The 22,755-nt window shown below is 42.8% G+C and overlaps 1 protein-coding gene across 1 annotated transcript; it reads left to right on the top strand.

Moving 5' to 3' along the window:
- Positions 1-425: 425 nt before the first annotated feature.
- arrdc3a (arrestin domain containing 3a) lies at positions 426-8,539 on the top strand. The gene is made up of 8 exons (XM_084551189.1): positions 426-1,582; positions 3,298-3,379; positions 3,505-3,652; positions 3,995-4,097; positions 4,235-4,491; positions 5,032-5,188; positions 5,292-5,434; positions 5,541-8,539. Exons 1-8 carry the CDS (start codon positions 1,303-1,305, stop codon positions 5,607-5,609), a joined length of 1,239 nt encoding a protein of 412 aa, XP_084407315.1. The 5' UTR covers positions 426-1,302; the 3' UTR covers positions 5,610-8,539.
- The last annotated feature ends 14,216 nt before the right edge of the window (positions 8,540-22,755 follow it).

Genomic DNA, 22,755 nt, shown 5'->3' with positions numbered 1-22,755 from the left:
TTATGGACTCTGAATTTAAAAGTTTTCATGATTAGGGTTTACTTAAATAATCAGATGTCACTGATCTTTGTTGAAGATCTACTAACAGTGGACACAGATCCATATTATACAACGTCTTCCTTTTACAAATGCCCCCTAAAATAGCCTTACTGAGTGGTAACTTGTAATCAGTAATACTGAATTAACATAAAAAGTCACGTCCACGTGTTTTGTAATCAACAGCTGCTGCTGAACGCAATGCACTTGAGTTATAGTGATGTTCAACAGGTGACACTGCAGATCATGGTAGAAACACTGATGGCCACAGGGTGGCGTTTTGAGCCTTTAGAGTTGTTTTTCTGCAAACAATGAGAACAGTCTCCCATATGTGCATGGATCATTTTAATCCCAGTGCAAAAACAAAGTGTGCGATCTATGAATAGAAAAATAGAATAGAAGAAAGCTTCTCTGGCGATGATTTCCCCACAAAATCATAGGTCTTCAACAGTTCTGCATGACTTGTGCTGCAGGCACAAATGCAATGTTAAATTTGTAGACTGTGGATAGATGTTGACTTTGCAATGAATCTGCATATGTGAGACTAATATGTGTGTGTTAGATTATGCTTTTGAGTGGATGTGCACACACGCCCTACCAAGGCTCTGAAGCTGTATGCCTATAAATCCTTGAGGCGATGTATAGTTTATCAACTGTTACTACATCACACCTTGTGCAGAGTGAAAATCTGGATTGTTACTTGTTTGATGAGAATAATCCTAGCATCATTCTTTGAATTAAAAGATTGTGAATCTTTTGGGGTACTACTTTTTCTGGTAGATGTATTAATGCATTATAAATGTACAAGACGACCTGTAAAGCCCCAACCATAAAACTAGTGTGGTGAACATTTCTTTGTGTAGTCTTTTCAGCTGTTTGACCATACTTGTCATCTGGCTTTGAGCCACACTTCTCTCTGCCTTGTTCCAGAAGGCGGAAGGAGGGGGCAGTGAAGCCCTGCGCATGCGCTCAAGGTTGTTTTTCACACAGCCCGTCGCTTAAAGTGAGCTGAGCTACGGGGGTTTCCTTGTCTTTGACTGGAGACCAACAAGCAGAGAGGCAGATGATAACAGCATCCATTGCTGTTATTCAGCCTTCACACATCTCAATGAACTGCTCGCACAGAAACCACTGATCGTGCCTACTGCTATTTGCAGGGCAGAGATACTGATCAGTGTCTGAAAACTGCATTCTTTTTTTTCTATGAGATTATTTTTTCATAGACTCCTTTTGTAAATTTCAAGGTCTCTGTAGCCTCTTTCCACCATGGTGCTAGGAAAGGTAAAGAGCTTCACAGTGAGCTACGACTGTCTCAATGACAGCAATGTTCCCGTTTTCTCAAGCGGGGACTGCGTCTCAGGTAGGGTGATTATCGAAGTCACCGGAGAAATCCGCGTGAAATCTCTCAAAATCCACGCAAAAGGATTTGCAAAAGTTCGTTGGACTGAATCGAGAAATGCTGGATCCAACACTGCCTACACGCAAAACTACACGGAAGAAGTGGAATACCTAAATCACAAAGACATTTTAATTGGACACGAGAGAGGTAAGACGATGTGGTTTTTATAATTCTTTCCTAGCAGAAGTTTTGTAGACTGTGAGATGCAGGTTGGGGATCAGGCTCACCGAAAGATGCAGTTGCAGGTGTTGGAAAGAGAATAATATAAAGTTGGAGAAGTTTAATATTGTTACTGTTTTCAATAGCGTGGTGGATTTTATACATATATGCTGTGACACTGGCTATACGCAACTCCATCGCTGCTTGTTTGTGTCAAGATGTCAGAATGAATGACAGCAGGTCGGGCATCTGTGTTTTTCACAGTATTTCAAACGCAAACGGAGGTTTAAATAGATTTTTGAGACACTGCCCGGCAGAGCAGCGACTTGCGGTGGTGTATCTGCGGTTTAGTCGGGGGATTTCAACGCCGATCCGCATCATATAGACTGTTTCTTTGTAGCTTTTCTTAAGTTTCCACCTATTGTTCAAAGCGGTTCAATCCTGTTCAGAAAACTGGACCGCGAGGGGGCGGGGTTACAGCGCAAGACCCGCGCCTGATTGGCTGAGGTGCTCATGTGTGGCCAGTGACATCATTTTCTTGCAGTGACAGAATATTCTGCAACTTTTTAATCAAGAAAAACACCAGCAAAATATGAGCCGTTGGAGGTGCCTGCGATTTTAATTTAAAACGCGTTTAAAAAGCTGCAGGTCAAGATTCTTTATCTCCACCGATAACCTCTTTCGGCACATTTACATTTAGCTGGAATATAAGGTTATTGCCAGCAGCTTGACGCATATATTAATTTTGCGGTCACTGCATCTACAGTTAAAAAAAAGTTACATTTAAACGCATTTTATTTGGATTTATATGCGTGTAAAATCTCTTTCCAGTTAATGCTTTTTAGTTTGCTCTGCAGCAGCCAACTAGTGTTTTTTTTGTTAAAGCAAACTGTCGTTTACATTAGTCTTCGACAAAGATGCACAACAAGCTATTTACGAAAACTCTGCTTTGAGATTTAATTGAAATAAAACGGTAGAGAAATGAGGTCGGTGCAGGAGTGTAGCTCTCTCTCTCTCTGTCTTTGCTCGTAGTAGTGGCTGCTGCGGTGTCGCACAGTGAATGCGTAATGAGAGCAGAGCGGCTGTGGGAAGCTGCTCACACCGGTTTAGGCCGGTCTCCTCCTGCTGGAGTCTGCCGTTTGACTGACAGCTCCGCACTTGTTTACCACACGGCTGCTGCTGCTGCTAGGGGGAGGGAGTGCTGAGCTGGCAAAAGCAATACACCCGGCCTGTCCACCCAGTTTTTCAAAAAATTTTTGTAATGAAAATATTATCTTTTATTACTTTACATTTTTTACAAACAGCTCTGAAACGCCTTGGTTCAATTTCCTCCTTTTGAAAAAAGCATATATATATATATATTTTTATATATATATTTATTTTGAGTAAAACAGTAGTTACATATTTTTTTGTTAGTGTGACCAAATATCCATCCATCGTTTTCCGCCCCATAACGTCTTATAAATTAGATCTCAAGGATGGAGTTCTTTGTTCCCCCAAATAGCGTCTTCTAATGATCAGCCTGCTTTTCATCTCTCAATACATAATTTTTTTTATTTTTTAGATTTGATAGTAAAATCCGTCTATTCTCTTTTGTCTCCCCCACCCTGTGTTTTTTGATATGACTTTCAGATGCCTTCGTAGAGCATTTTACCCAGGTATGGTATACATGTGTTTGGAATATTGTCCTCCTTGTCTTTCAGACGATGACAACTCTGAGGAAGGCCTCACCACTATCCATTCAGGAAGACATGAGTATGCATTCAGCCTCGAGCTTCCTCAGACGTAAGTGTCCAGACCCTGGGTTTGGGTTGGGAAATTAAATGTGCATAGATGCGTGGTTTTTTTTTTTTGAGTAGTTGTTTTAATCCCTTTCCTCCTCTCTTTGCTCCTTTCTTTTTTTCCTGCAGACCTCTGGCTACCTCTTTTGAAGGGAAGCATGGCAGTGTGCGCTACTGGGTAAAGGCAGAACTCCACAGGCCATGGCTCCTGCCCATGAAGACCAAGAAGGAATTTACAGTCTTTGAGCACATTGACATCAACACTCCATTACTGCTGGTAAGCGACCCTGACTTGGTTCCTGAATAACATTTTGACGGAGGAAAAAAATTTATGAGTCACTCGAGACATCATTTTCCTAATTATACGCTGGATAGAATTTGGCATTTTAGTCTCTTACCTCCAGTTTCCATTTCTGTTGTAGGCAGCTGTCTTTCATACAGCAGGGATTATGGAAAAATAAATATTGAATAAGTGTTGAAATGAAAATCTTGACCAATTTTAGGAAACAATAGCAGCAACGAGATGCTTGTGCATGCCCTTCTTTTTGATGCAGTGTTGGGCCCAAATTAAGAGAAATTCTGCAGACTTTAATGCTTCTGTGTTTCTCTTCCCTTTCAGTCACCCCAGGCCGGCACAAAAGACAAGACACTTTGCTGTTGGTTTTGCACCTCAGGTCCTATTTCCCTAAGTGCCAAAATTGAAAGGAAAGGATACACCCCAGGTGAGACTAAGTGAATGATTGATTAACCAAATAAATCAATAAATGTGGATTACTGCATTGATTAATAATTACTGACTGGATAAACAGATGATCCTAAAAACCTGAGTTAACTCCTCTTCTGTCCTTTCACTCTGTAGGAGAGTCGATCCAGATCTTTGCGGAGATCGAGAACTGCTCTTCCCGCATGGTGGTGCCAAAGGCAGCCATCTACCAAACTCAGACTTTCTACGCCAAAGGGAAGATGAAGGAGGTAAAGCAGCTGGTGGCCAACCTGCGGGGAGAGTCTCTGTCTTCGGGCAAAACGGAGACCTGGAGCGGCAAGATGCTGAAAATCCCACCTGTCTCACCCTCCATCTTGGACTGCAGCATTATCAGAGTGGAGTACTCTCTCATGGTGAGTGCAGCCTCATGGTATTCTGATCATTCTTTCGGACACTAAACACCCCTTCCTTTTATTTGCCACCCTGTTTTCCTCACTTACACAGAAAAGCAAGCGTTTCTATTTTTATTGCAGTCTCCACTTGACCTATCACCATTATTCACAACACTATCAGCACAGAATCAATATTTCCTAGTAAGTCAACATGTCTCCTAGTAGAGGACCTGACTAACTCAGCTCACATTGCCAAATCCGGGCCTCGGATTGCACCAGGTGTTATCTCCACATGCTGCTAAGAGCATTAGCCTAGAATATCTGTGGCAACACCTGCCTTGACGGTGCTTATGACCTCTTTACCCTATGAACAGACACCAGTAAAGGGCGCCACTTTGCATAAGCAACCTGACCTCAAGACACTGACCTACATATTTTCAAACTACTACCTAATCCATTGCATCTTGGCTTTACCTTGACATTCACATTCAGTGATTTCACTAAACCTCTGAATGACCTGCACAATCTAAACTGCTGCTGTGTCCTCTTGGTTGTGCTCAGGTGTACGTGGACATACCTGGGGCCATAAACCTGTCCCTGAACCTGCCCCTGGTCATTGGAACCATCCCTCTACACCCATTTGGCTCCCGAACTTCCAGTGTCAGCAGCCAGTGCAGCATGAGCTGGCTGGGCATGGGTCTACCTGAGAGGCCTGAAGGTTGGTTGGAACTCTTTGTCATTACGCTTATGTTCTGTTTTAAATACATGGAAGATTAATAATTCACATGTATGCTAAAATGTTGTTTCATTTGCATTTGCAGCTCCTCCCAGCTATGCAGAGATTGTGACAGAAGAGCAGAGGCAGAGCAGTCTGGATGTCCCAGCAGCCCGAGAGGAGCTGGACGGGCCTCTCTTTGCCTATATTCACGAGTTCCGCTTCCAGCCGCCTCCTCTGTACTCTGAGGTAAGCATCACACAGGAGAGAGCAAAGCATTTGTTCAGTTGTCTTTCAATTACAAGAATCAGATTTTCACCATGACCAATGTTCTTTTCCTTCTTCCCCGCTTTAGATCGATCCTAACCCAGATCACGCCAGGCGTACAGAGGAGCGCAGGCTTGATGCCTGTCCATCACGCTGAGGGCATCCCCAAAACTCCCCTGACTGACTTGGGGAAACTCAAAGGAAGCTTCTTGCAAGGCTCAGCTTTGATTATTTTTCTCGGATGATGGCATTCACACAATGCTGTTGACATCAAGAGAAAAACTAAATATCCAACCAACCAACCAACAAAGACTTGCACACAGTTGAGTTGGATTGGACAAATCTGTTCCTGCCTTCCCTCAGGAGTCACTAGTGTGGGCTATCACTTCCTTCCTGTATCAGCCTGCTGAGGGTGGGAGGGCAGATGAACACCTATTATGTCTGTATGACAAGAACCCCACTAGTAGTGAGAGCCCTGGTGATGGTATTGACAGTGACGAAGAAGAATCACCAAGGCTCAGCCTGCCAAGCTCCTCTTCACCCTTTGATTCTTCTGTACTCGTGGCACATAAGGACATGGCTCTTCACACAAAGAGCGGGACTAATCATGTCCAGACTTCAGCAGAATCACCTTAAGAAAATGGGATGAAGAGAGAAAAGTAACAACAACAATGTTCTAACCACCATAGTCTGTATGAATGAAAGCTTTCAGCAACAGCGGTCAACAACAGAGCAAAGACTAGGTCCTCCTGCCTCATTTGGGATTTTGTTTTGCACATTTTCTTCTTTACTTGAGTTGCGTGGCTCTGTTTAATGAGAATTTCTTTTCAAATCACTAATAGTTTGGTTTCAGCCTTGCAGTGCGCCAGGCTAAGAATACGAGACTGCAGGCTTAACTTTATAAGACTATCATCTGCATAACTTTGAGCAACGCTGAGAACAGGATTTGATTTTTGAAAAAACAAAAAAAACAAAGAGACTGAAAAGTACAAGAACAATGCACTGAATTTGTTTAAGCTGTTATAAGAATTTTCATTTTCTCATTTTGATGTTTCCGCGGTGACTAACAACAACCACCAGACCGACTTTTACAACAACTGCACCACCCTTTCTCCACGTGGTAGCTCTTTAAGATGTTGCCTCCTAAGGTCGGATCCAAGAGTGGCTTCCCTCCTCTTGAGTTTATGTTATTCTGTCCTTGTATTTAGCTCCAGGCATAGAACAGCTTTTAGCCTTTTTTTTTTTTTGGTTTATTTTGAGGTTGCTCTGGATTTGGACTAGGGGGGTTGCAGACCTGCATTTGCCACTTGAATAGTAGCTGAGCAGAAACGTGTGTATGCATGTGTGATCAGAGGTGGTACATTGTGGGGGGACTCGTCCTAACTGCCTGCAGCCCCTCTACACCTAATCTCAGGGCAATCCCAGCATGCATAACTGCCCAAAAAGCACTGTCTCAGGTGGTCTTCTCACTTGCCAAACTGTTGGGGGAGAAAAAAATGTTAGAATTTTGCTTAAATTGCACTGTTAAAATGGAGTTGATGTTTTTTAACTACCAAAATAAGAGAACAGACCTGTAGAGAAGCAAGGCAGCTTTCTGAAATGAATCACATTCCCTTTTTGTCCTGCTGCACTTGCCCACTTCATCCAACCAACAGTTAGACTTCACCAGACCAGTGAAGCCAGAATGCTAGTCATAAAAAAAAAAAAAAAAAAAGGAGGAAGCACTGCTTCTGCATTAAAGAAACAAACCCAACACTAATGAAAAGCTGGGGACGTTGTTAAACTTCTGTTCGGACTGGTCAGAACAAGTAGTAGTAGTAGATTGACATGAGTAATACATTGGTTTTCTAACTCATTCAAGACAAAAGACCAGCTGTAACAGAAGTTTGACATCGTCAGGGAAAAAAAGCAGCACTTTTTTTGATAAGAAAATAAAAATAAAAATAGCATTCAATGGTGAAGGTCTGGAGAGAGAAAAACATTTGGTACTAACCATGTAGTAGTAGAGGATTTTTCATTCAAGCGGTGTTATGTAGGACGTTTAATGCATTATTCAGTCTTTTTAAGATTAGTTACTTTTTTTTTTTTAAGTTTACATTTTGAAACGTAGCTAACGCAAGTTTGTATGTGTTGAGTGTGTGCACGCTCTTGTCGAGATCCGGCTGGCAACTAAATCCACGGCTTCTGACGGTAATCAACAAACTGCAGATGATTTAAGTGATCTTATCTTAGTGGCCTTGACACAGAAAAGACCTGATTAATTTTTCAGCGTCTACGCGGACTTCATTATGTTTGTGAACACCTGTATGTTTTAGACCTTTCTATGTTTATTCAAAAGGACAAAAAGGGAAGAAGGAAAAAAAAAAAGTCCTTTTAAAGCAAGTGCTGTTTAAAAAAGACATCTTGGACAGGCCTCTTTGATTGTGTTGCTGGTGACGGTTGACTATTATCTTTTTTTTTTTTTTTTTCATGCATTTCTGGGCATTAACAAAGGTTGCTTTCTAGTTTACCAAGCAACCCTCTTGAGTAAGTCTCCCCGATCCCCCTCAGGTCTGGGGTGACAGCTGTTGATCAGCACCCTTCTTCCTCCTCCTCCTCCTCCTCCTCCTCTGAGAAACATTTAGATAACGCAGAATAGCTGTTAAACCACTTCTATAGTAAGCCCATGTCAGACCTGTTTGCAGTTCTTTGTTTGGATTTTATCTTAGGGAAAACAAATCAAGCTATGCGGAAATGAATAAGCTCACATACTTGTTTCAGGTTGGTCAATTCCATAGTCCATTTGCTTGGGCCTCACAGTAGTCCAGTGTCAAAAACTAAGCTAAACTCCTGACCCAATAAAAGGCAGGAACTGAAATGTTCACAGATAAAGAACCTGGGAGATGGGATCTGAAACATTTTAGAAACAAAGTGCAATATTACTCACTGAATTTTCTTCATTCTCCATTTTTATGTTATTTTTGTTATTTTTTTTGTCTGTTAATCATGATGATGTATAGATATTCTATGAATATACTATGTTCTGAATGATTTAACCTTTTGTCTAGTTCTTCCTTTTGATTTGAATAAACATTTTGTTCTAAAGGACATACGACTGTGCTGTTGATTTTTCAAAGACATTAATGCAAACGCACCACATATCCTCCTTAAGCTTCCATGCATATAGTAAATGTAGTGGAACTAGAGTAAAGTCATTATAGACTTGCTCACTTTATATTTGACAGGTCTTTTTTTTGACAGAATTACAACAAAACATGCTTTCTGCTAAGAATCAAACAACGCTGAAACGAAGCTGTGAATGATTAATCATTATCAAACACTTTACTTCACAGAAATCTAAATGGGTCATGAGAGTTCTGCTAGACACTGATCATCTGTAAAAACTATAACAACACTGCCCCTAGTGGCTGGATTACAAACTGCACCCAGGCTTGCTGAAAGAAAGATGCATGGCAGTAGTAGAAAGTTGCCACTAAAATAAAAATACACATACACTCAGATATTAGAAATATTAAGTGAAAACAAATGTTTTCTAATATAACAGTCGGGCACATAATCCTCCCCTTCCTGACTGTTATAACGTTCAGTTCATTGCTGGCTGAATCAGCATATAGGGTGTAGTTTGTGCTACTGTTAAAATGGATTAAAGAGTTAAACAGTTATTTAGCCTAACCCACTGACTAAAATGGGTGTCAAAATATTAGAAACGTGTTGGTACAACACAATACAATATACTTAAATTGAATCACAATTAAATCAATATCTCTCTGTGTCATTAACCTTCATGATTTAGTGCAGGTCTGTTATATTAGAATACGTTTGTTTTGTTCACATGATGAACTGGTGAGTGAGTGTACATTTAACCCTCTGGGGTCCCTGAGTAATTACTCAGCGCAGAAGCCTCATGTCTAAGTGACTCATAGTTCCTCACAGTCTTTGCGCCTCACGTCTGGTATGCCTATTATGGATAACTGCTGTTTAAATGTTGTTGTACTTTTTCAGTAAACTAATTTTATAAAAATGAATCTGTAATACAGGTTAAAAAAGGTAAATTATTTAGTTCTTGCTCCTCTCTCAAGGAAACTCACAATGAAACACACTGTAATGTGAGTTGATCGTGGTATTATATTATATTGCAAAAGACATGATTTATTGATTCCCGTTGAATGATGCATTCCCAAGGAAGGTCATGCTGACCTACTTCGGAGCACTAGTGAAAGAATGTGAGCACAAGACTTCTAACCACGTCCTTGTAATCTTTCGTAATCTAAACGTAAAATGTTCCAGTATCCAATAATTAATTTGTTTCCGCCACTGCGTTATGCCGTCCCCAGTCTGCATCAGTCTAAGCTGTACTCAAACATTTTGATAGAGACTGTGACCTCTAAGTGCCATCTGAAATCTTTGATTGTTTTAGCCTGAAGTAAATATTTAACTGGAGTAGGTTTCGGCTTTCTTTACTTTAAATAGCGCCGCTCTCTTTCTGGTTACAGTTTGTCTACACATGACCTATTTATTATGTTCAACAGTTTCGTGAGCACGTCAATCAGTTTCGCTCGTAGTGTATTGGCTTTTGAGTGACGCCAACCCGGTTTTATACTAATTGATTTTTTTGCAAGCTACGAGCATGTGTGCATGAATGAGCTCAGCAAATTCGACCGGGCCGGGTGTTAATAGAAAGCCAGCCAGGGTGGAACAAAATGCGCACAGTGAAAAAGCATGTAAGACATTTCTATTGCATAAGATAAATATCCTGATGCAGGAACCTGTAGCGACAGAAGTCTAACGGAGAGAAAAAACGCCTCTGGAGTGACATTTTTTGCAAATGATCACTTTGAGCCGGCTTCAGTGATGACTCAGCAGCCCAGTCAGCTTTGACCAAGCACTTCAGTTTGCCTTTGTCCCCTCCCCTATCAGCCCCTGGCCCCTTTTGACTTTTGTGGGCCCGGGCCTTTGTGGGTGTCTGACCCCTGTAGATTGAAAAAAAGGAGGGGGGGGGGGGATTATTGGGGTGAGAGCATAGCTTGTAGTGGCCTACACGCATGTGTGTGCGGTGAGAGTGTTGATTAGCAAGTGCTGACGCTACACAGGCCTCAGCTGTTTCCTCACACCGGCTAATCCCGCTACCCAGAAGCCCCTGTGATCCAGAGGTTCTCAGCAGCTTGGTGTGACCAGGCACGTTCAGCATGGATGGGAAGGGGTTGGACTGAGGCCCCTGTACACGCCTGCTTGACAGTGCCACATCATCACTGTGACATAATAGAAACACACACACTCACACATCAATGCACCGGGCAGCGAACTCACACATTCCTTGAAACAATGGAACAACCAATATTACAACTGGTCTGAAAATGCTGTACAGGAACATATCACAGAGTGAGAAGTTCTAACTTGTGACAGCTGCTTTGTTAAAGCCAGTGTGTTTTCCTGTCATCATAAACTCACACTCTGTTGTTCTGCAGGCACATTAAGTGATAGTCTGACCTCTGAAGCTGATAATTGACAGAACTGAGCTACTGTTTAGTTATCATTAACACAACTCTTTCTCTGTCAAGTCCAAATTTGCCTCAAGAGGCTTTGCAATCTGTTGAACATTAACCAGCACACAGCAATCTACTCTGATTCGTGCACGTTTTACAATATTTCCCTCCGGCGAATGTGAAAACAGCCGTCTGGAGTCGAAATCTGCACAATGAAGGTCAGACATCCAAGCAAGGTAACGATGAGATAAACACGTGTTTGAGTGGAGAGGGATTTTCCAGGAAAAGAACTGTATTTGGTTGATACATCATAAATGAAAGTACGCAAGGAAAGTCTAGCAACTAGTCACAAACTTTTCCATCATCCCATTTCACTCACACGCACACACACACACACACACACACCAGCAGCTCTGAAGCCATCTCTGTCTGTTTTATCATTGGACACAAAGAAAGGAACATAGATAGACAGACTGCACTGGGGAGAGGGGGCATTGAAGTTTTTTTTTTTTTTCTTTTTCAAGGACTTTTCTTCATGATCTTTCTTGGCGGCTGGTTCATTCTAGTTTGAGGCACTTCTGTGTGAGGAGGCTGACAGCAGAGGCTGCTGCTTTTTCGTCCCTGAAAGCCGGACTGTTTTTCGACCTTGCTAGGAACAAGTTGTTTACCTTCTCTGCATGCTCCACACTGGACAGCGGAAAGAGGGAATAACTCACCGTTGCCATCAAAGTGGGTCCTCTCAGAGACTTTATTTACGTTGCTGAGTTTCTACTTTAGCAGGGACAGAACATATATTAAGATGAACTTTGTGGAAACATTTTGTCCTTTGCATCTTAACTCTGTCAACACACATGTGCACATACCTTCTCAATGCAAAAGCACGCGTTGAATGAATAGTGGTGCAGTACATGTATGTCAACAGCACCTGCTGCTCATAAAGAGTACAGGTCACTAGTCGGTTTCTAGACTGCTTGACTCTAATTTAGTCCTTCTGTGAAAGGTAGATGTCAGATTCCTCTTCTAATCTCAGCCTCAAGCCTACAGAATCTGTCCTCACCTCTCTGATGCGTCATGTTTTCTGTGCAGCGTTTGCAAATGTAAATGCTGTTTTAAAGGTAGAGCAGAAATAATCTGTGTCAGTGACACAACTGCCATTGGCAGTGATTTACGATGATGGTGCTAATTGAAAATCCTTTCAAATGTCCTCAGTGGAGATGCGTGGGCTGCTGCGGATCTCCATGTTTAGTATGAACAGGAACATGATACCAAGACAAGACAGTGTGCTATGTTCTCATGCCAGGACTCCCATCCCTGCCATACCAAAGTCCAAGCGTGGCTGGCATTCCTCCTCCAGCCACCCTTCACACGCTGCACTCCAGTCGCATGCTTGCAGCTCTTATGCAGCACCACAAGTTCAAGACCTTGCCGTCACTATGGCTTGGAGTCTGCACAGTTTGCACCTCTCTTTGTTCCCTTTAGGGAACTAGCAAAGGCCAAAATAGTAACAGATAAAAGTAGAGGTCAAACTGAAGATAATATTAGGAGTCATTTTAAATATGCAAAGAGAAATACAGTATGAACGTTTTGTTCATACTGTTTTAATCTAGCAACCTAGCCCCCATTCGGCACATTAATGCCAGTTTGATTTCTTATTCAGGCTGCAGAGGGATCAGAATGCCTATTGCTATACTGTTGCATGTATAGGATATCAGCCACACTCGCCAGCTTAATGCTTCATCCCAGCCAGCAGTATAACACTTTACATACTTTGAAAATCCTGTCAGAGCCAGGCCACAAGGGGAAAGAGTCACCCAGAGTTCATTTTTGACAGATTGCATTTGGACAGATTCCTTCCTCACTCTTCGTCTCCCGCACTTTTTTTTTTTCTTTTTCCAGCGTTTGTCATCTGCAGCATTCTGTGCATCCACATTGTTTAGTCTCCATCTCATCAGCGGGTGTGTTTAAAAAACTTTGCAGAAGGCAGAGCTGCTTTGACAGCAATGCAGGAAACGCCACGCGAGATGGTATTCCTTATCATAACCCGTGTCAGAGGGATTTATGACTTTGGGACACTGCACGACATGAATCCAAGGAGAAAAAACAAAGTCAGTCTGACGTTAGCAACATGCTTCTGTGCTCAAAATGTCCTGCACAACGCAAAGTGGAGCGATGTAACATGCAACTCAAATTACTGCATATCCTCTGATGCTGGATGATCTGCTCTATTCTGAGACCTGGCTGGAAGAGAGGACTGGGACGCATATCCACCAGTGACACACTACCTCCCTGTTATGTCACTAAGAGTTTCATTCAACCCTGTGTGGGTCAAATTCTAATGTGGCCTTAAAAAGATACTGAAATGATGCCATATAAACCTCAGGAGGTTGGAGTTAATATTTTAAATGGTGAACTGATGACATGTCTGCATTTATTTCTTAATTTAACATCAATGCATTCAGTCAGAGAGGAAACTGTATCTGAGATCTGAGATTTAGTTGATATGAAGTGATATTATTGTGGTATGACAAACAGCAAGGTGAAAACTTGATGTGTCCTCGGTCACCTTATGTTCTCTTTCAAGGAGCTGAGAGACCGAGCTGAGGAGTGCTGTTTCACCACTTGTCTTATTTTACCCAGCCGGTCCCCGGTGGAAGTTGCTCAGCTTCCTTTTTTAGCCATGGCTGACTCATAGCATAGCCCCCCACCCCTCCCACACCCGCTCTCGGGCTCTTTTGCAAAGTCCCTGCTCAGCTTTAACTCTCCCTCTCTGTGCCTGCTCAGATTCTCCTGAGTCACAGGGAGCAAAGGCACCCCTCTCCTCTTCCCCCGTCTGCGTGTCTTGCTCTTGAAAAACAACAGGTGCAGCGGGGCCTGCAGAGGGCGGACTGTCTGGTGGGCAGCGTGTCCAAACCTTCCCGCGTGTTCTCGCTGTTATTTCACCCCTCTGCCTCCAAACATCAAACCTGTCACCTCGTCCCCATCCTTCACGCGATCTCTCAAAACTCTCTCACCCACTGTCCGCCCAGCCCATCACCTCTGCACCATGCACTTGTTTAACCTCCGCTGCTTGTCCACTCCTCTCTGACTCCACTCTCCTCTCCACTGAATGCACATTCTGTCCAGGCAAATTATACGTTGCCTCCTGCAGTCGCGTCTGCACACCAGCTTACAGCGGGGGTGACCTTCTGTTTAAAAATAGTCAGGTTTTAATGGCATTTTCTCCCCCTTCCTGCCAATTCTTTGTTTTTCTTTGCAATCCCCTTTCTTAGCACCCTTCACACCTCTTTCTTTACAGTAATTACATTGCATACTGCATGGGTTTTTGTGGATTTGGCCGCCTACGATGATCACATTTCAGCGTTCCCATTAAACATTGTCAGAGGTCACCTGTTTTGTGTGGCAACAATTTGCTCTTTGCTTGCAGCCTATATGGTTTCTAGGCCACCGGTGCTGTTGTGCACACAGTAGGTTCCAAACATCACATGGCTTCTCTAACCTAGATCCCCCCGTTTAACACCCTCTAAGTGATAGCCCAGTGACTTCCAAAATAGCATGGTGCCCTTATCCACACAGTGAAATGGGGCAGGTTGTACAATAGCTAATATAGATATAGAGTAACTGTAGATGTTTACTAAAAGGGTCAGTAATGGTGCTTGCAGAAATGGTCCCAATTTTAACCGATTTCTCATTTCTTGTAAATGTATATCAAATTGGCATTGCAAAATCATGAAGCATATTGGTCTCTGATACTTCTAACGTTAGTCTAACTGTACTGACTGTGGATTGAGGCAAAAGGTTGCCTAGCTATTTTGAGTTCATACTGGGGCATAGCCTTTGAATCTGCCGTTGCACAGTCCAGGCTTTACCCATCTTTATGGTGAGGAGGGCTCATAAAAACTTTGGCCTTGCTCAGAATAGGACACACTTGCAGCTGCGTATATGACTGCTTATTTAACTAAACGCATCCCTGCAACAGAAGTTTGGATCATAAAAGCACGGAACGGCCTTATTTGCAGAGAGATAAGTAGCCCAATCTGCGTCTATATCCAGCATCCCTCTTAGGAAAACGAAACTCTCCAGTCATTTCTTCATTAAGTTAACTTTATGTAGAAGCCACTATTTAGTTGTACACTCTCTTCTAAATGTTATTGAAATGATTAATTGCGTTCGGGAAGTCACCTTTTACTGGAATCAACAAGCTATGTATAGCTAAGTCATAGATAAGACCAGCTATTAAAGGAGCACAGTATTAAAAAAAACACGAGTCTTAAATTTCTTGTTCATATATATTTGCTGCCAGATATCCCAGCACCCATACAGCTCATCTTCCAGAAGTTTCCAATGGTCTGGTCTGAACTAGACTGGACAAGAATGGGATATCCCTGAGCCTGTATTTATTCCTTGGGTTAGACTGACATGTAAACAACTTTGTACGCCACCCCAGCTGGTGCGTGTAAAGCTGAATCCAGGAGAATGGACAGGAATGAGCAGGTGGCTAAACAAGGACCTCGCGCACACACAAGTCCAAGCATCGTCATTATTAAGGACAAACCGTGCGTCTAAACTGTTTTTGGCAGCGGTTTTGGTAGTGACCAAATGACAATTTGACGAAAGCCACAAAGATATTAATCATGATAAAGTGAGAGCTGTTGAAATGTTGATGGGATTTGAGTTGGCGCTAAAACAGCAGGGAACAAGCTGCTGTTGCACAACAGATAATTGACCTATGATATGATATAATTATTCATCTTTTTCCAATATTCTTTCGTATCACTGTAGAGATGCATCCTCACAGGCAGTTACAGGCACTTAAGAAGAAGTCCAAATTTACATAAAACTTTTCCACTATCATTCTAAATATCATTTGGGATGATGTGAGGAGATTTGAAGTGAGGCTGAACCTTCAGGACTGTGGCTTTTGGCACATGTTGAGCACTGGAGACAGTTGGACGAGAGGAGGTGATATGTTAAACCTTTACTCTTTTCTGGAACTTTTTGAGACAAATATTGTCAGATATTGTGAGTGTGAGTCAGTCACCATCACTTCTCACAAACTATTACTGTTTCCGTTTTTACCTTCCTCTCTTATCTCTTTAGGACCCTGTCCGGTGTCTTTCTCCTCTCCTCTGGAGCAATACTCACCACTGAGTCAGGAGGGTCCCGTCCTGGGGTGTGGCTAACTGTTTCAGCTGATCGGTGCCAGCCAATAAGAAAAGGGGGATGAACCGCACCTTCTCTAGTTCCACCCATGCTGCTTCCTACTTCATCATGTGCTTGCATGTATTTCCCTCTGACATGGTACAAATCAAATAACAGACTGGTACTATGTGATTTCTGTTTTTCCCTGATTTTAAGGAAATAGCGTCAGTAACAGCTTACATTTGTTTAACTTCTATTTAAAATTGCAGAGTGACTATGAATCACTTTTTTTCTTGTCTCTGGTGTAAGCAGTTATAACTACTTGTTAAAATGAAGTAAATGGTAGTTCTGTCCTGTAAATATTTTCTCAACTGGAGACGCCAGAGTCACTTTAGGACAAGGGCAGTCTGGTCTTTACCAGTTCTGTGACTCACTTTAATCATTTGGAGCGGCTGCCCAGTAAAAAAGAGAGAGAGAGAGAGAGAGACTAAAAGGTCTCTCTCATTTCATCTTACTGAGTCAGTTTTTGGCAGCTGATCTCTTTTCCCTCCAAATGAGCGGAGCTGCAGCAGTGAGGGTTGCGAAAGAGCTTCGTTTATCGTCACTCTGAGTTGAGCAGACAGAGAGGAATGTGTGTGACACATAAGCACAGTCATCCTCTGATCACTTCGCGCCCCCCGCTCATACCATGTGCTCGGCCTCTGCTCGGTTTCCGCTTCTTTTCAGATCAAACTGGACAGAAACAGCATTTGAGTTAGGCCATTTCTGAGGCAAGTCGCCCTCGCATACAATATTATGTAGCTGTCTAACCCCAACAGTGGAGTGGTGAAGTCGTCAACTGTTGCTCCCCTGAATCAGATCTGAACACACATGCTAGAGGTGAAAAAGCAACTAGTTACAAGTCGTTTCCAGTGGAAAAGAAGCTACAAACTGACACCTGATCTTTTTTGCTGTGTGACAGGTGTGACACTACATAAACACTTTTTTCAGAGCTTAAATTATGTGGCGATGTGTATTCCGTTCTGTACGTATGTAGCCTGGCAGAGATGGCGGCCATTGCGGGACGTACCAACTTCAACAATCAACATGTGTTTTTCACAAAATCCCTGTAGCAAGCGAATTTAACAAGGTAAGGAAGGTAAGGTAAGGTCACTGGAATGAATTCCTTCCACATCCACAGCTGAGGTGCCTTGAGCAAGCACCTAACCCAGCAGCATACGTAGCCGGCCACAGCTCAGAGTGTGCTGACTTCTCTTTGTTTGTGTATTAATGGAGGTTGGAAGATGACTGATATCATCTATTCCGGCATCATACAATATTCACAACCCTTACCAAATATTTTGACCACTTACTTGCAGTGAAAGTGAACCAGTAGAGAGAAAAAAGCTTCCTGCTAGACTACAAAGATCCCACCTTGCAACAGGTTCCCTCTGTTGAACTTTACAGTATGAGACAACAGGTGGGCGACTACAAACATTATGACCTACGTAGCATGCAGGATATAAAAAGATGAGCTCAAATGAATGCTTCCCAGTAAAGAGGTTCATGGTACCAATCAACAGTCCAACACTTATTCATATTGTCTATTTTTTGCTACACTGGCTTCACGCAGCTGTGGGGAAGTCGCAGTAATAGTGGAGAGGAAACTATGCAATGGATACAGAACAGTTTTGATCAGACCCGTTCACCCCCCCTCATCACACTAGCGCCCTTGTTTGACTCGGTCAGTCAGGTCTCCGCCCTGACTGCCTTGCATCTGACGTTTCATCACTGACACCCAACAATAACTGATATTGTTCTTGTTTGCCGTCAGAGCCTGACCGGGCCAGTCGCTCTGCCTTGGGGAGCTGCCGCTGGTGCACAAGAACTGCCGGATCAAACCAGCCGAGACTGGCTGAACGAACACAGAGGAACCAGTGTGATATGATGACTTTCTCTCTCTGATGTGTCACTTCCTTTGGTTTGTAAAGGTCACACGTCTCTCCCACTGAAGAACACTGGTTTCTCTCTGTCTCTCTTTACTCCGGCGACTTTCTAGCCACTTCCTTCCTCTTGTGCTTCGTTGTTGCCGTTTCCCAGAGGTCTGATATCTTAGGCGTGCGTTAGCCATGCCTGTAGATGATAATAGACTTGGTGTTAGTGTTATCTGCCGGCATGATAGCTCGCTTATTGTGCTCAGATTGTGGTATTTATAGAACGCTTATACCACTGAGGTCAGAAAGTTCTCCTCCATTCCAACAAATAACATTTACTCATTTGGGTGGCAAAACCATTTATCCTTATTAACTTTAAACTGATATAATAATGCCTGAACTGAGATGAAATTAGGAACTTAAACATGGTCAGTTATTTAGGAGGCTGGTATCGTGTGTACTGTATTCCGTCTTTTTAAAGAAACTGGAAGCGTCCTACCTCACAATGTTTTGGTAGTAACAACAAAGGAATTAGGTTCAACAGTGCTGCTGTTGCTGACATTGTGGTGGTCAAGGTGGCCATGTGGAGCCATGCTCCACAGACGATGGCAAGGGAGCACCTATCTTTCTCATGTGCACTGAGCTGGCGCAAGAAAAGCAACTTGCAGGTGATAGGCAAGAACTGGTCTCAGCCTGCTTGTCTGAGTAATGCACACCAGGGACGGAGAGGGAGAGGAGAGCCAGTGACAGAGAGAGTTTGTAACCGACTTGACTTTTTGCCACAGATACCTGATCACTCTCAAATACTTTGTCGAGGCTCATAATCTGCTTGACTGCAAAGACACACCCCCACAGGGCTCGCAGACTCAACTTGAGTACTTGATCTGCACTGGAACATACCACGGTTTATGAGAATCAATTAATATAGGGGTCAGCTCCGGTCAAGATGAGCTTTTTTTTTTTTTGGTACAGATGAATACTGATAAAAACATATAGATGAGTTTCAGGTCAGACTCCGGTGGCTGTAGCCGCTCTCAGTCTCCAAACGTGACGACTATTTCGGGTTGCTAGAGAGCTTAGACATGATGTATATATATATATATAGCAACCGGCAAGCTATAGCTGCAGGGTCAACTTTCAAGCACTTGAAAACCAATATACTGTTCCAGCACTCACGCACAGGCATGCACTAAGAGTGATACGTGGATTTGCAAAGCCATTACATGCATGCATGTCCTCATCCATTCGAGTATAGAGGCACAAAAAAACAAATACATGTACATATGTTAAAGTACACACTGATAGCCATGAGTAAACACTGGCCACAGAGGGGACAATCTTGTGTTCCTGCCAAACAGACAGCATGGTGTGAACAAGGTAGAGTGTCATTTTCAGACATGATATGTCTACTCTGGCTGCCCTGCATTCACACACCCCTGGCCAGCCATTAGGGCAACGCTATCATGGGCCGTGTTGTCTTTCCCTTTTGCAGAATCACACTTCTTAGAGCAGCCATACAGCCCAAAGCTACAACGTACTGTGTCCACTGTAGCATACCAATCAAAGAAACGGCTAGAAGCCAACAAAAGGGGAACTTTGTCTAGACTGATTTCCCTTCATCTTGTCTTTTCCTCACTTCAACTGAATTCACTGTTCAGAGCTACTCTTATGACCTAGTCCACAGTGTCTATGTCTACGGCTCAAGACTTCCCGCTTGCTCTTTGCTCTGAGCTACAAACTGTATCCTCTTTTAATCTCCCTGACTGTTGGAGTCAGTGGATGGAAAGTGTCTGACCTGGGTGTCTGCTTTCCAAGTCCCAGAAAATACGCATGGCATCCAAATGCTCAAACAAACAAGCCAATTTGGGTGTTGCCTTACCCAAGACTTGTCGTAGTGAACGCTGACCAAAAAACTGGGTCCAGTCCTTTTCTTCTGGCATTTTTGAGGGCTCGATACAAATCAAGTTTACACTGATCCTACATGACAAAAGCTCTCACCCTCTCTTGCACGCTTGGTTTTTACAACTTATTATCTTTTTCTTTTTGTTTTAAAGTCACATAGTGACACAGTAAATGAAGTAAAACATTAATTTACTTAAGTCTTAGAAACCAATATTGTGCAACTATAGCTTACGTAATTATTATTACTTTTCCATATAATCATAATTATGGTACACTGACTTACAATAGGAATAGCTTTACGGCACCATGTCGCACACCACCAATTACATATTATCATCTAGCTATAAGAAAAATTTAGCTGACATCATGGTAGAGGTGAAAAGAGCACGAGAGCGTCGCAAAATGAAAGTCTGCAAGAACTAGGCTGAGCTGGCCTTCTCACTGTCCTGTGTTATGCCACAAGTGCTGCGGTCTTGTGTTATAGCACTGTCTGGCACTTGGTTGAGAGGCTTAGCACAAGACAGCAAAATCTTCCATTAAGGCCTTTGATTTTTGAAAAAGAACCGTTCAGTTTTCCTTCCAGTGGCATTAGTGTGGCTTGTGCTCTGTGGCCTGAAAGGTGCACCAATTACAAAATAATCCAACTATTCAAAAATCTTTTAGGTGTCAAAGCTGAGCAACATCACAAAGTCACTGCTACCAGTCAGATAATCAGGCTACTTACTGTGTTTTGTCTTGTTAGTTAGCTTTGTTTTACAGTTTTACAATTTCCATTTGTTGAAAATTAGAATGTCTTGGAATTGTGTCTCACAATAAGGTGGTAGGGTACAGACTTGTGTATACTTAGATACAGTCCATTTACTTCCAAATGTGCCTGTAGAAGGTCAAAGTCTTCATCTAATCATCCAAGAATAAACACATACTTAACGTTTTCAAGCAGTGTGACCCTGCTGGCACTTCTGAAGTCACTAGATACCCTCCAGGACTGGTTGGTGATGTCAGAAACACCAGCGGTGATGAGTGTCATGTAATTGACGGAAGATGACAAGGAGGTTTAAGTCACTTTGGCTTGTCAGAGTGCAGAAGGAGAAGGAACACTCTGATCTCATTACAGAAAAGGTCACCATTTGCCATCTTAATGAGAGGCAATATAATGTGCAGATGCACACACACACACACATGCATGCATGCAGGCTGATGTGAGTACATATTTGCATCCTGTCCTCACTGAGCTTACTGTCTTGTTTCTTCACTCGTCAAGATTAGTAGATAGCTTGAACAAATGCAGACACATGTACAAGAGCACACTGTGCTCTGCCGCCTCATTTAAACATGTTTACTTTTCAACCTCGTATGAGTCACTTTGTCTTCTCTCCTCACATTATGCAGCTTTCCAAACCGAAGTGAAGCTTCTGCTGACGTGTCCTACTTGCATTTGCTCTGTGGTGTGTTTCAGGGAAGGCTGACAGGAGCATGGGGAATGCGGTGAGAACACTAGTGCCATGTGCGTAATACTCGGATTCACAGATGTTTACTATCAGCGCAAGTCATCTGTTCTTGCACTCGACCGAACTCTGAGGTTGTGCCTGTAGACAGCGCTGCTTGCTCAGCATCATCTCCGGGGGACACACAGCGGACTGAAAGAGTTTGTGCTTAACCTTTTACATTTTGTTGGTTTGGAGGGGAAAGTTAAACACATTATGTAACATCTGCCTGGATCTTGTGCACTTCTACTTCTTGGTTCAATCGTATCTTGAATGCCCTATTGTAATCTCTTTTCCGCGTCAAACGTCTATAATCAGCTTCCACATCCTTCAAATTACCTTTAAGCAAGTTATTGATTATCCGACAGACGTCAGAGTGGACTGATTGGTTTATCAAATTACACCTAAACAGCCAATCCCCATACTTTTAGGGATGTCCACAGTGATTAGATACAATCTGCTAGTTTGTAAGGGTATCAGTGCACAAAATGTACCACAATGATCACCTTGGTTTTGCCACAAAAGACTGAATTACATGAAAAGAGAAAAACACGGCTGTTAACCGGTAGCACATGTTAAATCCAAATGTCTGTTGGTCCACTGCTGGTTTCTCTTACCCATCCCTCTGTGCCACTGTGACTCCTGACGCATTGTCTGACAAAGACTCTCGCGGCCAGGCTTTACTTTATGTTAGGAAACTGGGTCACTGTTCTGATGTAGTCTGAGATTAGGCGTTTCAATAAAAGGTCTGACCAGTTTGTATTCACCTAAACTTATTCAACGTCGAAAGAATTGAGGAAGGGATTTGTTACATATATTATGTTGTAGAGAAAGGACCAAGTGAGAGCGGTGAAAAGGTGACATTATCGCGTTTCAGAAATTCACACCGTTTCCATTGAATTTATAGAACGATGTAATCCACGGGGATCCCTGTCGTCATAATAAACTTAGTTATAAATAAGACGAGCGCGTATTGTCATTGTTCCGGGGTGAAACCTCACACGCCACATCTCTTGTTTGCACGAGGATATTGTGAGAGAGAAGTTTTTCCCATTCTGTCTGAGAACTAGATGTGCATCATCGCAGCATCCAAACAGACAGACTGCGTGTGATTTGCGAATCAGCTGTTGGCTGGTTGTCTGCTATCCTTTCTTTGTTGTTGCCCCTGGGCACAGAGAGAGAGAGAGGGAGAGAGAGAGAGAGAGAGAGAGAGAGAGAGAGAGAGAGAGACAGACAGACAGAAAGAGAGGGCTCATGGGTGAGAAGAGACCAAGGACTCAAACATAAACATGTTTGCCTGCTGTCTGGTGTCTCTGGGAGCGAGGCCGATGGGTTGGGACATTAACCTGTTTGCTATGGCTGTTAATTACTGTCCAGGCTAC

This window comes from Chelon labrosus (assembly GCF_963514085.1).
Source record: "Chelon labrosus genome assembly, chromosome: 9".
In the NCBI taxonomy this organism is placed as follows: Eukaryota; Metazoa; Chordata; class Actinopteri; order Mugiliformes; family Mugilidae; genus Chelon; species Chelon labrosus.
Note: the sequence above shows the minus strand (reverse complement) of the source record. Positions and strands in the feature narration are given on the sequence as shown.